At 40.6% G+C, this 17789-nt stretch overlaps 1 protein-coding gene across 4 annotated transcripts in view; it reads left to right on the plus strand.

The window, feature by feature from the left end:
- IGSF10 (immunoglobulin superfamily member 10) overlaps nucleotides 1-17789 on the plus strand; it is a 93753-nt gene that overhangs the window by 71414 nt on the left and 4550 nt on the right. For 2 of the 4 annotated variants that reach the window (XM_054247009.2, XM_002759487.6), the window contains 5 exons: nucleotides 393-587; nucleotides 1702-1831; nucleotides 5457-5847; nucleotides 9878-14221; nucleotides 14926-15826. In XM_054247009.2, coding sequence (XP_054102984.2) covers nucleotides 394-587; nucleotides 1702-1831; nucleotides 5457-5847; nucleotides 9878-14221; nucleotides 14926-15826 — 5960 coding nt within the window. In that variant the 5' untranslated portion in view covers nucleotide 393. Of the gene's footprint in view, nucleotides 1-392; nucleotides 588-1701; nucleotides 1832-5456; nucleotides 5848-9877; nucleotides 14222-14925; nucleotides 15827-17789 lie in introns of those variants that run through there. The other 2 variants (XM_078354010.1, XM_054247010.2) reach the window with 2 other exon arrangements.

Below are 17789 nucleotides of genomic sequence, written 5' to 3' on the forward strand. Positions count from 1 at the left end.
CAGTTTCTTCAAAGTCACTCTAAAAGAATTAATGTATATAAAGGACACTAAATTTTATATAGTCCAGTTGTCACAATATCTTTCTTAGAGTTTATGGTTTCCCTTTTAATGAATGCCTGAGTAATAGGGATTCCTGGTTTTCATTAAGAAGTGGGAAGCTGTGAAGAAATTATCACAACAGTAAATATCCCACTTGATCAAAAAGTGCAGTGTGAGGCCAGCAGCACACACTACGGTTTTCTGAAGAGTGCATTCGACCACAAATGATAGGAATGAAATTGGCCACTTGTGACCCTTAAGGAAGGCCTCCCGGATTCCCAGAGTGACTGTGTGGTGGTCCTGGGACTGTGCTCCACCGCTCTATATAACTCCGAGGTGTGACATTTTTTCAGGATGAAGGTAAAAGGCAGAGGCATCACCTGCTTGCTGGTCTCCTTTGCTGTGATCTACCTGATCGCCACCCCAGGGGGCAGGGCCTGTCCTCGCCGCTGTGCCTGTTATATACCTGCGGAAGTACACTGCACCTTTCGGTACCTGACCTCCATCCCAGACAGCATCCCGCCCAATGTGGAACGCATCAATTTAGGGTGTGTAAGTCCCTATCTTTCCTTTTCTTAAAGAGTGATCAATCACAGCAGTGACTTGTCCCTCAAACATCTATGACTTTGGGAGAGGAATCACAGTATTCAATATACATATACATGTATATATGTATATATTTATAGATGCATTATATATATATATATATATATATATAAACATATGTATATATATCCTTTTTAAAGGCCCTTTGGCTTCTTTCCATATAAACTTATTTAAAATGGATGCCTAATTAATTTGCAAAAATATAACGATAAATGTTCATGAAAAAATGTGTGTGTATGAATATACATGTTGAACTTAACATGGTTTATTTGTCATTAGTGAGCATGTACTATGCACTGGGAATACAATGATATACTATTCACTTCTAGGAGATATATTGATAGAGAAGACAAATGGACGGTCAGTACAATGAATAAAAAATGTAATAGAGCATACAAAGTGTCTCAGAGACAGTCACTTGGTGACTAACATTAATTTTAAGAGCTAACATTAATTTTGATTAAGAGCTAACATTAATTTTATGCTATGTGCTAGTATTGAGTGAAGCACTGCATCCATATAAGGGGTTAATCCTCATAACCTCTTAGGATTGAGTTCTATTATTTACATTTTATTGATGAGGAAACTGAGGCACATCAAGGTTGCTGACTTTACCCAGGGTTGCACAACTGCTAAGTTGAGCCCGAGCTCATAATCATACCCAAACCAGACGCCCAAACCTGGGCTCCAGAGCCCAGGCTTCTTAAGCGCTACTGACGAATTCCTTCTGGGAGAGTGAAGGAGATAGTATGAAAGAGTCAGCTAGATATTACGTGTTCACAAACAGAAAAGGGTGTGGTCAAGGACATTCCAACCTGAGGGAACAGCATGTATACAAAAGTTTGAAAATGAGAAGAAATGTGACAAGTTCCCAGAATGTGAAGGGGTGACTGTAACTGAGACTGGTGGATTTCCATATTTCAAGCATTTGATTATCTCAATAGAGAAGTTTAAAAAAAGAGAGGTGTTGAGTCTTTTTGTGTTTATTTTGGTTTTAACATTTGAACTTTAGTTGACAGACTTAGCTTATGCCTAGAATGTCATTTTTTATTTCAGATATAACAGCCTGGTTAGATTGACGGAAACAGATTTTTCTGGCCTGACCAAATTGGAGTTACTCATGCTTCACAGCAATGGCATTCACACGATCCCTGACAAGACCTTCTCAGATTTGCAGGCCTTGCAGGTGAGACCCATGGAGAGAGGGGGCAGGTTAAAGAGGTGAGGTGGGACCAGTGACATAGACCTTCAAAGGGTGCCTATCTCTACACGATACAAAAATTAACATTCTGTAAATTAGAAGCAGATGCCAATGGAGAATGTTAAATAACTGATTTTTGGCCGGGTGTGGTGACTCACGCATGTAATCCCAACACTTTGGGAGGCTGTGGTGGATGGATCACCTGTGGTCAGGAGTTTGAGACCAGCCTAACCAACATGGTAAACCCTGTGTCTACTAAAAATACAAAAAAATTAGCCAGGCATGATGGCACATGCCTGTAATCCCAGCTACTTGGGAGACTGAGGCAAGAGAATCGCTTGAACCTTGGAGGCAGAGGTTGTGGTGAGCCAAGATTGCACGTTATTGCACTCCAGCCTGGGCAGTAAGAGTGAAACTCTGTGCCAAAAAAAAAAAACCCAAAAAATGGATTTTTAACTGTGCAACTGTATATGGAAATTAGAATAAGAAAACTGTGAGGTAAGTATTCTAATACATCAGGCTAATAGAAAAAAACATCGATAACCCTTTAAAATTTAATCCTAAAAGGATACTTCTAGTCATGTTTATCTGGGAATTGAATGTGGTTCCTAAAAGCAATGGCTCTCTTAGATGTTGGCTTTATACAAATCAGTATACTTTTTTTTCAGTTTCATTTTATCTAGTCATTCATGTTCTGCCTTGTTCAAACAATTTTTAAACTTATGAGTCCTCCCAACAATGCATAAAATTATGCAAGAATGATCACAAAAGTGAATGAGAAAGTAAAAGGTAAAATAAGCCTAGAGATAAGAATACAGAGAAGATGAGGAAATGGATACATAGAGGCTTTCATGTCTGCTGTAAGTAGGACTTGAGGCTTTTGAGAAGCTAACAACGTATGGCATCTATTAAAACTTAAACAATCTGTTCAGGAAAAGCCCAGCCATGTATGCTTTAAACCAGAAAGAAATGTCTTACAAAGTTCCTCATAAAATACAGTGTCATAAAATAAATACTGTCCTTGTAAAAGCTGAAGTAGCTGTGTTCATAGACCCTTTTAACATACCCCAGTAAGGGAGGTTATGGCCATGGTAGAGAGCAATAGAGTATAATGTAGCTATGTGGTTCTGTCGATTAGGTTAACCAGGCTCTATTCGGAATGTATGTCTTCAGAGGAATAGATGGATTGCATGTCCTTTATAGAATTCTCCACATATGTTTATTCTCTCAACCAAGTGTTCAATGCCTATTGAGGAACATTGAGTTGAAGACTGAACTCCCAGGTTCCATTTGGGGCAAAGCTCTTCTATGTTGCCAGCTTATTTTTTCTTTTCTTACTAGGGATCTTGGCCTTCTAGAAAAGCATTTTCGACAGAGATGACAGACAGTTCAGGCAAGTCAGGAAAATGTGATGAGAAATTGTGTTTACTAGCATTTCGTTTTCTTTATGGGAGACTGAGAATGTTCAATTTGTGATTGGAAAGGGAATTGGAGAATACCTAAGCACTATTGAGATATTCAAAATTATTTTACTTGCAACTCAAAATTAGTCAGATTACTCATAACCAAAAAGTAGAAGAACCTCCTGATGACCATCACCCAATGATAGATAAACAACGTGCTGTGCATGCTTAATGGAATACCATTCCGCAAAGAAAGGAACGAAGGGCTGACACGCTATGACAGGGGTGGGTCTTGAAAACATTTTGCTAAGTGAGAGAAGCCAGACACTATGCCATACAATGTATTATTCCCTTTATATAAAATGTTTAGAGACAAAGTAAACTAGTAGTTGTGAAGGGCTAAGAGGATGGGAAAAATGACTGCTAATGGGTAACAGTTTTTATTTTAGGGTGCAAAATAAAGTTTATTAGGCACTTTATTTCGAAGTTTCTAATAGTGGACATGGTTACACAACTCTATGAATATGCTAAAAACCAATTAATTATACACTTTTTTTTGAGACACAATCTTGCTTTGTCACCCAGGCTGGAGTGCAGTGGTACAATCTCAGCTCACTACAACATCCGCCTTCCAAGATCAAATGATTCTCATACCTTGGCCTCCCGAGTAGCTGGGATGACAGGTGTGTGCCACCATGCCCAGCTAATTTTGTGTGTGTATATGTGTTTTTAGTAGAGATGAGGTTTCACCATGTTGGCCAGGCTGGCCTGAAACTTCTGGCCTCAAGTGATCTGCCTGCCTCAGCCTCCCAAAGTGTTGGGAGACACTGCGCCCAACCAGTTATACACTTTAAAAGGTGAATTTTATGGCATGTGAGTTGTAACTCAATAAATTAAAATCAATACTCTCTCTCATGAAAAATTTGTTTTCAGGAAATCTTTACTTGAAATACTGGCTTTTTTAAACCTTATAAAAATTTTATAGAGAGACTAATATAATGAACCCTCTAATTACCCAGCTTCAGTAGTTATGGACTCATAACAGATCTTGTCTCAACTGCACCCCCACCCACTAACCTCCACTCCATTGAATTATTTTGATATAAATCCAAGTTTTCATAATATTCATTTATAAGAACTTCAGTATCTATCTCAAAATTAAGAAATCTTTTAAAAATAGCCACAGTATCATTTATATATCTTAAATTTCTTTTTATTGTGATCCTTTAAGTTCTGGGGTACATGTGCAAAAAGTGCAGTTTGTTACTGAGGTATACACGTGCCATGGTGGTTTGCTATACCCATCAACCCGTCATCTACATTAGGCATTTCTCCTAATGCTATCCTCCCCCTGCTCCCCACCCCTCACAGGCCCTGGAGTGTGATATTCCCCTCCTTGTGTCCATGTGTTCTCATTGTTCAACTGTCACTTATGAGTAAGAACATGCAGTGTGTGATTTTCTGTTCCTGTGTTAGTTTGCTGAGAATGATGGTTTCCAGCTTCATCCATGTCCTTGCAAAGGACATGAACTCATTCTTTTTTATGGATGCATAGTATTCCATGGTGTGTAAGTGCCACATTTTCTTTATCCAGTGTATCACCGATGGGCATTTGGGTTGGTTCCAAGTCTTTGTTATTTTTGACATTGCCACAATAAACATGTGTGCATAATTTTAACAATTATTCCTGGCAGGGCATGGTGGCTCATGCCTACAATCCCAGCACTTCAGGAGGCCAGGGTGGGTGGATCACCTGAGGTCAGGGGTTTGAGACCAGCCTGGTCAACATGGTGAAACCCCATCTCTATTAAAACTATAAAAATTAGGCAGGCATGATGGTGAGCACCTATAATCCCACTACTCTCGGGAGGCTGAGGCAGGAGAATCACTTGAACATGGGAGGCAGAGGTTGTAGTGAGCATAGATCACACCACTGCACTCCAGCCTGGGTGACAGAGCAAGACTCTGTCTCAAAGAAAAAAGAAAAAAATCATTCTTTAATATCAATAGGCAGATGTTCCTGAGTATTCTAATTTCCCTGATATTGTCATATGTAATTTGTAATTAATTTGATTGAATGGGAATCCTAAGTGTAAAAATTGCATTGAATTAATTTCAACATAGGTTTTGTTATTGATAACACTTTTCCCTCTTGTAAAAATTCCCTGGACAACATACATATGTTCTTTTTAAAAAAAAATTCACAGGTCTTAAAGATGAGCTATAACAAAGTCCGAAAACTTCAGAAAGATACTTTTTATGGCCTCAGGAGCTTGACGCGATTGCACATGGACCACAACAATATTGAGTTTATAAACCCAGAGGTTTTTTACGGGCTCAACTTTCTCCGCCTGGTGCACTTGGAAGGAAATCAGCTCACTAAGCTCCATCCAGATACATTTGTCTCTTTGAGCTACCTCCAGATATTTAAAATCTCTTTCATTAAGTACCTATACTTGTCGGATAACTTCCTGACCTCCCTTCCTCAAGAGATGGTCTCCTATATGCCTGACCTAGAAAGCCTCTACCTGCATGGGAACCCATGGACCTGTGATTGCCATTTAAAGTGGTTGTCTGACTGGATACAGGAGAAGCCAGGTATCGATATTTTTTGTCCCAATTAAATGGAAGAAATCTACTTAGAGGTGTTATATTAGTAAGTGGCAAGGAGAGAAAATTGTAATTTAGGAGAGAAAATAACATCTCAGAAATAATTCAAGAACAACGAATTCTTTAAACATCATCTATGGCTGTGTTTTGGCTACTGTGGCAGTTACATAGTGTCAGAGAACTATGTTTCAGAAAGCCTAAAATCCTTACTATTTGGCTCTTTAAAAATGTTGCTGATTCTTGGCTTAGAAAATAAATCTCATGCTCCTTAACTGCAGGCCAGGTCCTTCTAGTGTGGTGCTGGCCCATCCTCAGCCTTGTTTCCCTCCTCTCCAACCCTCAGCCCTGCCCACCCCCAGATGCACAGGCACTTTTTGCTCTGACAACTCTGGACAACTTCCTGCCACACCACAAGCTGTTTTACCCCCTCATGGCTGCTGCTGCCCTTGCCTGGAGCCCTTCTTTTCCTTTTCTGCTTGATAGTTCTCAGCCAGCCAGCAAACTACTCAGCCCTTCTGAGAAGTCTGGCTGCTTCTCCAGCCACCCCATCTCCATCAGAATCACCATTTCACCACTGGGTTGTTTGCCTGTACTTCCATTCTTGAATGGAGAATGTATTTACTAAAGCCTTTTGCCTTTCTGTTTCTAATTTATCTTTACCTGTGGTCTCAATATGTCCCATATATATATATGTATGTATAAAAACACATCATACTTATACATGTGTCTTACGTACATATACATATGCATACACATGTAATCACTGCATACTGACATTTCAGTCAGCAACAGATGGCATATATGATGATCCTGGTCCCATAAGATTTATAGTGGAGGTTAAATAAAACTATTGCGTAGTAACATCGTAGTCTTCATAAAGTGCAGCAATTTGCCTTTTCTAAGTTTCTAAGTTTAGATACATGAATAATTAGAATTGTATTACGATTGCCCACACTATTCAGTAGAGTAACACACTGTATGGGTTTGTAGCCTAGGAGCAGTAGACTTTACCATATAGCCTAGGTGTGTAGTAGCTATACTATCTAGGCTTGTGTAAGTACACTCCATAATGTGGGCACAACTAAATTGCCTAATGATGCATTTTCCAGAACATGTTCCTACTGTTAATCAATTCATCATATATGTAAAATAAGTGAACCCACAGGGGCTAACGTCTTTCAGTCTTAATAATCAAGTGTTCTCCTTTTGACTGAGATGACTTAATGATCATTTTTATAAGACCCACGGATCAGTCACATCAAGCTTTTATGCTTTGAAATTCCGAGAGATTCCACAGTTGTTCATGCCTTCAGTTACCTTACTTGGCGTGTGGTAGGCAATCCTTTTGTACCAATCTCAGTAAATGTAACATGCCTTTATCTGCTGCGGGTATCCTCCATTCTTTGATTCCGCAAAGCTGTTGATGCAGCATTTCTATAAAATGAATTTGTGGCCGTTTCTCTAACAAGCGTTTGTTTCATGAATATGAAATTTATGTCCTACTGCTCTGTTTCCATTCTTTTCTACATATTTGACAACCTGTTTTAATTCTAAATCATAGTGTAATCTTAATTAAAACATTTTAAAGGCAAGTTTAATGTATGTTGTACCATCAATACATGCGATACAACAGAAGCGACATAAATAGCTATGACAATCTTTATGGGTGTACAAGCTGTGATAGCCATATTGGTTGCCAATTTGTCAGCTCTTACTATAAAACATCTTCAATTGTAAGGCACTTCTCAATTTATAAGTTGAAATGTGAAGGGAAAAAAAAAAAAAACATAGTCTTAGAATTAGCCACTTTATCTTTCCTGCCTGTCTGCCTTTCTTCCTTCCGCTGATCTTTCCTGAGCATCCATTGGCCAGGGCTGGGGACATATAGATGAACAAGAATGAAGTTTATAGTTTAATGAGAAGACAGATAAGTAAACAAGCCATTCTAATAGAGAGTAATGAAAAAGTAAGATACAAGAAGTGAAGGCACCGGGAGACTATAAAACAGGGAGCCCACCCAGAAGAGCTGTTCAGACTGGGTTCTGAAGGACGATGCGTCAGTACTTAGGTCATGATGGAAGACAACAAGTATACGGTACATAGAAGGAACAGCATATGCCAGAGCCTGGTGTGGCATGCCAGGGTTGAGGAACGGAAAGGATTTCCATGGGGCTGGAACCAAGTGTGATGGAGGGAATGGAGGTGACGTGGTCAGGTGTGCATTTGAGGCAAAATACCTGATGTCCGAGGCCTGCTAATTCTGGTTCAGTGCAAGCAATAAGCATGTCATGGTGTGAGCATATTCTGTGATGATGTTTCATTAAGCCAGAAATCTGCCACATTATCTTAGCCCAGGGTAGTGATAAGTAGGTAAAGGAATACAGCTTGTTGGCAAGTGGGTGACTGCGAGGCAACTCGTACGATTATTCAAAGGTTTTCCATCTTGCCAGCCGCCTCCTCTGCATAGGTTTAGACTATAAAATTTGCTGAAGAATGCTGACTGGCCAGGCATCTGTGACATTACCTGGCACACTGTAGTACACACAGAAGAGTTCGGTATCTTGGGTCAGAGTGACTTCTTTACTTTTTTAAACAGAGTCTCACTCTGTCACCCAGGCTGGAGTGAAATGGCATGGTCTTAGCTCACTGCAACCTCTGCCTCCCAGGTTCAAGTGATTCTCCTGCGTCAGCCTCACGAATAGCTGGGACTACCAGTGTGTGCCACCACCCTGAGCTAATTTTTGTATTTTTAGTGGAGACAGGGTTTCACTATGTTGGCCGGGCTAGTCTCAATCCCCTGACCTTGTGATCCTCCCACCTCAGCCTCCCAAAGTGCTAGGATTACAGGCATTGAGCCACTATGCTCAGCGCAGAATGATTTTGTTAAGGCTTTGAGAGGATATGTGCACACATAGGAAGGAGATTTGACCCTATCTATCCACTCTGGCAAATTAGATCTTCTAAGAAGTACAGTGCTTTTGTTAAGTGCTCTGTCTAGTGCATCATATAAGAGCTACTACATGGAACAGCATGGATGTCTTTTGTATAAGGGAAAAGTCTATACCTCTTACCAAGTATTCCAGTGACCAGCCATTTTAAATAGGCTCACCAGAGCAGAGCTTTTAAATGGTACGTGATATCCAAATATTTGAACGATGAGGCCCCTGTCACTTAGAAATGCTGGTCCTTATAGTGTTGGTCCTAGTGCTGTAAGACCTGCAACCTGTAATTTCACCAGAATGTCAGAGCTTTAATGGGCTGCCCCACTGCCTTGGCACAATGTTCTTCCCTCCCCTTAAACCTGATCCTCCTCCAGTGCATCTACCTCATCCACGGGGACCATGAACCATCCAGTTTCCAAAGTCATAAAACAGAGTCTTCTTGACCCTTCCTTTCTGTCACTGTCCATGTTCAGTCAATCCTCACCTCCTGTTGATTGGTTCTACCTGCTTCCCTGTCTCCTGCATTCATCTGCTGCTCTTAATTCCTATGGCTACTCAGCTAGATCAGGTCAAGTAACCTTGTAATTCAGTTAATATTTTTTGGATAATGGAAATAAACTTGGGTTTTTAATGATATCCAAGGGATTATAAATGATCATTTAACAAACAGCTTATCTTTTAAAGAACATTGAAGTCCTGTGGCCATCTTAAAACGTTAAAATGAAGAAATAGAACTGAACTGTTATTAATAAATCTGACAGGCATTAGCATATCATTTTGTTTCCCTAGATTTAAAAAATGACTCATTCAACTAAAATTTACTGAGTACCAAATATGTATCAGGCATTTGCTGAACATGGGAAATACAGCGGTAAATAAGACAGACAAAATCCTGTGTCTATGCACATTATGTTGTAGCTGGTTATACAGACAATAGCTTTTTAAAAAATCAATTCGGTAGCAAAAGATCAGAAAACTTTCTATTAAGTTGTCTCAGCTTCTAGCAAAAGTTATTTCTTCAAAACATTTGTCAATTCATAGAGGTCATAACTGATAACTCAACTGATTTTTTCCAGATGTAATAAAATGCAAAAAAGATAGAAGTCCCTCTAGTCCTCAGCAATGTCCACTTTGCATGAACCCTAGGACTTCTAAAGGCAAGCCCTTAGCAATGATCTCAGCTGCAGCTTTCCAGTGCACCAAGCCAACCATTGACTCATCTCTGAAATCAAAGAGCCTGACTATTCTGGAAGACAGTGGTTCTGCTTTCATTTCTCCCCAAGGTTTCATGGCACCCTTTGGCTCCCTCACCATGAATATGACAGACCAGTCTGGAAATGAAGCTAACATGGTCTGCAGTATTCAAAAGCCCTCAAGGACATCACCCATTGCATTCACTGAAGAAAATGACTACATTGTGCTAAATACTTCATTTTCAACATTTTTGGTGTGCAACATAGATTACGGTCACATTCAGCCAGTGTGGCAAGTTCTGGCTCTGTACAGTGATTCTCCTCTGATACTAGAAAGGAGCCACTTGCTTAGTGAAACACCACAGCTCTGTTACAAGTATAAGCAAGCGGCTCCTAAGCCTGAAGACATCTTTACCAACATAGAGGCAGATCTCAGAGCAGATCCCTCTTGGTTAATGCAAGACCAGATTTCCTTGCAGCTGAACAGAACTGCCACCACACTCAGTTCATTACAGATCCAGTACTCAGGTGATACCAAAATCACTTTACCAAGAGCAGAGATGAGGCCAGTGAAACGCAAATGGACTATGATTTCAAGGAACAACAATACTAAGCTGGAACACACTGTTTTGGTAGGTGGAACCATTGGTCTCAGTTGCCCAGCCCAAGGAGACCCCACCCCATACTTGGAGTGGCTTCTAGCTGATGGAAGTAAAGTGAGAGCCCCTTATGTCAGTGAGGATGGACGGATCCTAATAGACAAAAGTGGAAAACTGGAACTCCAGATGGCTGATAGTTTTGACACGGGCGTATATCACTGCATAAGCACCAATTACGCTGATGCAGATATTCTCACCTATAGGATAACTGTGGTAGAAACTTCAGCAGAAGCCTATCAGGAAAATGGGATTCATCACACAGTTTTCACTGGTGAAACACTTGATCTCCCATGCCATTCTACTGGTATCCCAGATGCCTCTATTAGCTGGGTTCTTCCAGGAAACAATGTGCTCTATCAGTCATCAAGAGACAAGGAAGTTCTTAACAATGGCACATTAAGAATATTACAAGTCACCCCAAAAGACCAAGGTTATTATCACTGTGTGGCAGCCAACCCATCAGGGGTTGATTTTTTGATTTTCCAAGTTTCAGTCAAGATGAAAGGACAAAGGCCATTGGAGCATGGCGGAGAAACAGAGGGATCTGGACTTGATGAGTCCAATCCTACTGCTCCTCTAAAGGAGCCGCCAGGTGCACAACTCCCTACATCTGCTCCAATGGGGGCTGAGGTCGGAAAACAAGCCTCAAGCACAAGTAAGAGGCAAAACTATCGGGAATTAATACACCAGCAACATGGAGATTCAACACACAGACGTTTTAGGGAGAATAGGAGGCACTTCCCTCCCTCTGCTAGGAGAATTGACCCAAAACACTGGGCAGCACTGTTGGAGAAAGTGAAAAAGAATGCTGTGCCAGAGAAGCGAGAAAATCCCATAGTGAGCCCACCCCCACTGGTCACCCAACTCCCAAACATACTTGAAGACGACGATTCCTCAGGCATGCTCACTCAAGATGAGGAGTTTATGGTCCTGGCCACTAAAGCTTCGGACCTTGCAGCAAGTACAGTGATGGCTGACTCCAAAATAATATCTCATCCTGTGACAAACATAACTTCTGGAACAGAATTCTCTCCTGTTATGAGTTCACAAATATTACCACCCAAAGAACTCATAGATTTCAAACTATCTACTGCTATTGAAACTATAGCCATGTCAAAGAATGTAAACCCAACCATGTCAAGCCAAATGCAAGGCACAACCAATCAACATCCATCCACTGTCTTTCCACTACTTCCTGGAGATACTGAATTTCAACACTCTGACCAGATGGGAAGAGGAAGAGAGCATTTCCAAAGTGCACCCCCAATAACAGTGAGGACTACGATCAAAGATGTCAATGTCAAAATGCTTACTAGCACCAATGACAAAGTATTGTTGGAGTCGGTAAATACCACAAATAGTCATCAGACATCTGTAAGAGAAGTCAGTGAGCCCAGGCACAATCACTTCTATTCACACACTACTCAAACACTTAGCACCTCCACGCTCCCTTCAGATCTGCACGTGGCTGCTCATTCTCAGTTTCAGATCCCTAGAAATGGTACCGTTAACATCCCACTGTTCAGACGCTTCGGGAGGCGGAGGAGAATTGGGGGAAGAGGGCGGATTATCAGCCCATATAGAACTCCAATTCTCCGACGGCATAGATATAGCATTTTCAGGCCAACAACCAGAGGTTCTTCTGAGAAAAGCACTACCACCTTCTCAGCCACAGTGCTCAATGTGACATGCCTGTCCTGTCTTCCCAGAGAGAGGCTCACCACTGCAACAGCAGCACTGTCTTTCCCAAGTGCTGAACCCATTACTTTCCCCAAAGCTGACATTGCTAGAGTCACATCAGAAGAATCTACAACTCTAGTCCAGAATCCACTATTACTATTTGAGAACAAACCCAACGTAGATATTGAGAAAACAACACCCACAATAAAATATTTCAGTACTGAAAGTTCTCAAGTGACCCCAACTGGTACAGTCATGACTTATGCACCAACATCCATACCCATGAAAAAAACTCACAAAATAAACGCTGGCTACCCAAGGGTGTCTCGCACCAATGAAGCTAAAAGAGATTCAGTGAGTACATCATCACTGTCAGGTGCTATCACCAAGCCACCAATGACTACTATTATAGCCACTACAAGGTTTTCAAGAAGAAAACTTCCCTGGCAGCAGAACTTTGTTAATAACCATAACCCAAAGGGCAGATTAAAGAATCAACATAAATTTAGTTTACAAAAAAGCACAGCTGTGATGCTTCCTAAAACATCTCCTGCTTTACCCACAGATAAAGATTCCCCCTCCCATTTCACCACACTTTCAGCAAGTGTGATACAAATTCCATCTATTACCTTGACTACAGCTCGCCATACTACCAGCAAAACATACAGTCCTGGAAGTCTTCCACCAATGAAGGAGCTTCCTTTCTCATCCTTTAACGCTGTGCTTCCTAGTATCATAAGCAAAGACTCAAGTACAGTAAGCATCATATCAATGCAAACAGCTATACCAGCAATTCCTCCTACTGTCCCTGCATCTGTCATTACTGATGAAACCCAAACAGAGAGACCCAGAGCACAAACAATACAAAGAGAAAAGGAGCCTCTAAAGAAGAGGAATGACCCAAACATCTCTCCAGGCCAGAGTTCTGGCTTCACTACATCCACTGCTATAACACCTCCTGTTCTAATAACAGTGGAAACTTCAATCAAGCCCAGTGTCTCTGCATTCACTCATTCCTCACCAGAAAACACCACTGGAATTTCGAGCACAATCGGTCATCATTCAAGAACTCTTGATCTGACAGATGTGATTGAAGAATCAGCCCAAGTGAGTACTTGGACTTTGAAGCGCACAATTGCTTCTGAAACAACTTTGTCTGGCAAATCATACAAGAATACCACCACCAGGAAAGCAATCATTAGACACTCAACCATGTCACCATTCCTGAGCAGCAGTGCTATTCTAATGCCAATTCCCATCTCCCCTCCCTTTACTCAAAAAGCAGTTACTGACAACGTGGAAACTCCCATTTCCAGGCTTATGACAAATACAGTGGTCAAGCTGCAGGAATCCTTAAGGCACAATGCTAATCCACAGCAATTAGCAGAGGTAGCAACATCTCCCCAGGCTCACCCAAATGCCAAGTTCACAACTGGAACCACTCACTTCATCTACTCTAATCTGTTACATTCTACTCCCATGCCAGCACTAATAACAGTTAAATCACAGAATTCTAAATTAACTCCATCTCCCTGGTCAGAAAACCAATTTTGGCACAAGCCATACTCAGAAATTGCTGAAAAAGGGAAAACACCAGAAGTAAGCATGTTGCCCACTACAGGCCTGCCAGAGGCCACGACTCATGCTTCAAATTGGGATGGACAGAAGAATGCAAAGAAGAGTGACTTTGATAAAAAATCAGTTCAAGAAGTAACAACTTCCAAACTCCTTCTCTTTGACTCTTTGTCTAGGAATATATTTGAAAAGCCCAGGATAGTTGGAGGAAAAGCTGCAAGTTTTACTATTCCAGCTAACTCAGATGCCTTTCTTCCCTGTGAAGCTGTTGGAAATCCCCTGCCCACCATTCGATGGACCAGAGTCTCATCAGGTATTTGAAGATTTTTCTTGACACTTACTGTTATAAAACAAGAAGATTGTTACATTTTGGGGTTACACATCCAAAGAATATCAGTTTCAAATTTTTCTAAGGCACAAACTATTAATATCATTTGACAATGGCTTAATTTTACTCATCAGAAGGATTTAAAATACGTTAAGAACATTTTTTGGAATGCTTCAAAAGCTGATTCAAAGAAATATAATTTGAAAAAGAATAATTATTGTGTTGAACCATCTGGTTTTTAAAGTAAAAAGTGAATTTAAAAATCCAGGAATAATTTTAGCAATCTGAAGACTAGATGTCCATCCTATTTTTGGGGGAATGGGGGAGGGGGGGTCTGTCACTCAGGCTGGAGTGCAGTGGTGCAGTCAGGTCTCCAGGGCTCAAACGATCCTCCTATCTCAGCCATCTGAGTATCTGGGACTACAATTGCACACCACCACACCTAACTTGTATTTTTTACGTTTGTAGAGACAGGGTCTCACATGTTTCATGGGCTGGTTTTGAACTCCTGTGCTCAAGTGATCCTCCCACCTCTGCCTCCCAAGGTGTTTGGATTATACAAGTGAACCACAGGGCCTGTCTTTCGTTTTAATTTAAATGTATTCTCAGTAGCCCAACAAAAAGATAGCTTTATGTTTTCTATCTAAACTTTGATGACCTACAGCAATAATTTTCTTTTTTCTTCTCAGGACTTGATTTATCTAAAAGGAAACAGAATAACAGGGTCCAGGTTCTCCCTAATGGTACCCTGTCCATCCAGAGGGTGGAAATTCAGGACCGTGGACAGTACTTGTGCTCAGCATCCAATCTGTTTGGCACAGACCACCTTCATGTCACCTTGTCTGTGGTTTCCTATCCTCCCAGGATCCTGGAGAGACGTACCAAAGAGATCACAGTTCATTCTGGAAGCACTGTGGAACTGAAGTGCAGAGCAGAAGGTAGGCCAAGCCCTACAATTACCTGGATTCTTGCAAACCAAACAGTTGTCTTGGAATCATCCCAGGGAAGCAGGCAGGCCCTGGTGACAGGTGATGGAACATTGGTCATCCACAATCTCAGTATTTATGACCGTGGCTTTTACAAATGTGTGGCCAGCAACCCAGCTGGCCAGGATTCACTGCTGGTTAAAATACAAGTCATTGCGGCACCACCTGTTATTCTAGAGCAAAAGAGGCAAGTCATTGTAGGCACTTGGGGCGAAAGTTTAAAACTGCCCTGTACTGCAAAAGGAACTCCTCAGCCCAGCATTTACTGGGTCCTCTCTGATGGCACTGAAGTGAAACCATTACAGTTTACCAATTTCAAGTTGTTCTTATTTTCAAATGGGACTTTATATATAAGAAACCTAGCCTCTTCAGACAGGGGCACTTATGAATGCATCGCTACCAGTTCCACTGGTTCAGAGCGAAGAGTGGTAATGCTTACAATGGAAGAGCGAATGACCAGCCCCAGGATAGAAGCTGCATCCCAGAAAAGGACTGAAGTGAATTTGGGGGACAAATTACTACTGAATTGCTCAGCCACTGGGGAGCCCAAACCCCAAATAATGTGGAGGTTACCATCTAAGGCTGTGGTCAACCAGCAGCACAGGTAAGCTTATACCTTTGAGTTGGAATTACCTGCTTTATCTATTTAGCTGTACAACTTCTGAAATGGAAAAAGTGACACAGCAAGGCTAGCAGCAGTTTGAGAGTGTACATAGACCTTGGACATAAAGGCAACTCTCTCTAAAGAAACCTACTCTTTTGAGATCATTTGAATATGAAAACCATTCTTGTCACATGCTTAACTCTAAGGGTCAACTTCTTAAGGATTTTATATTTTAAGCAGAATAAAAATCGCTATCTCTATACTTGGTACAGTTTTAAAATAGTAACTATACACTGGGCATGGTGGCTCATACCTGTTAATCCCAGCACTTTGGGAGGGTGACGCAGGTGGATCACCTGAGGTCAGGAGTTTGAGACCAGCCTGGCCAAATGGTGAAACCCTATCTCTACTAAAAATACAAAACAAAACAAAAAAAAATAGGCACAGTGGTGGGTGCCTATAGTCCCAGCTACTCAGGAGGCTGAGGCAGGAGAGTCGCTTGAACCCAAGAGGCGGAGCTTATAGTGAGCCGAGATTGCGACACTGTACTTTTACTCCAGCCTGGGCAACAGAGTGAGAATCTGTTTCAAAAGAAAAAAAAAACATAGTAACTGCATAAATATATTCATACTCTCTATACACAAAACAGAGAAGAATTTTTGTGTTGCAGTCGAGATTCTGGAGAGAGACACTCCATTATTTTACTCTTCAGAGTTCCCTATCTGACATTTTCAATTTCATTATGATCAGTACTTAATTTTTTTTTCCTATAATTAGAAAGCACTTTGTGAAAGTCACACTATGCACTAAGTGAAACATATTCAGGGCCCTCATACTCTGATGTGGTGAGACACATGTACAAATACATACTTTCTCTGGTCTGTTATAGGCATATCAATATTCATTTTATAGCTGGCTTTCTATATAGATTAAACCCTATCTTCAAAAATGATTATAACCTATGAGGTTTTTTTGCAATTGGCATGACTTCACACAATGATTTTCCATAACGTGACAAAACACAAGGAGGATTTCCATTTTATGTATCTGTTTATTAATAGAAAACATCCATGCAAGAAAAAATTACACATAGTAAATGTGAGCTTGTACTCATGCTTAGGAGTTGAAGAATACATTTTTTTCCTAGTGATATGAGTTAATACTCAATACAGCTAAGAAATTTAACTTGTGATCTTTAATTCAAAAGTAAATGTTAATTTTCAAGTTTTTTCAAATGTCATCAAAAATCACCTGACTTGAAATTTGTTTAGATTTGGAATTTTTAAATACTGAGCTATGAAATGTGAACTTTGTGCTTTTGAAAGGCTGACGATGTCTCTGCATTAATCTTTATTAAGAATTCTGTCTGTTACTCGGAAAACTATTTTCGAAAGTAAATTATCTCTCAAAAGTATTAGTTTATAAAAATAAACATCAATAGTTCCGTCTCCTCTTATGTGTCACAACTTTAGTTGTAGCAGATCTTGGGTGCAGGGGATATCACTGTAAGCCAGTGTTCCTCCAAGGGAAGGCCCCCTAGCAGTAGCATTACACTGCCTGGGAATTCGTTGAATCAGCAGCTCTGATTTTGTTTTAATAAGCAATCTGTTCTTAAAAGCCCTCCAGGTGATTTTGTTCCACACTAAAATTTGACGCTTGTTTTCAAACTTAATTGTTTATAAGTTAGCTGGAAAGTTTGTTGGAGTGTGGGTTTCTATATCCCTGGCCAGAACTATTGAAGCAGAATTTCAAGAAACCGAAGCCGGGAACTATGCATCTTAAACTCGGACCCATGTAATTTTGATGAAGCTGATGAGGGACCTTCATTGAGAACCAAGTTAGAACAGTGGTTCTTTGCTGAACATGACAATTTTTAATCTGGAAAATTAAAAGAATCCTGATGCCTATGCCACGCTCCACACATATTAAGTCAAATTGTGGAGGTGAGACCCAGACATCAGTA

Source organism: Callithrix jacchus, chromosome 17, assembly GCF_049354715.1.
Source record: "Callithrix jacchus isolate 240 chromosome 17, calJac240_pri, whole genome shotgun sequence".
Lineage (NCBI taxonomy): Eukaryota > Metazoa > Chordata > Mammalia > Primates > Cebidae > Callithrix > Callithrix jacchus.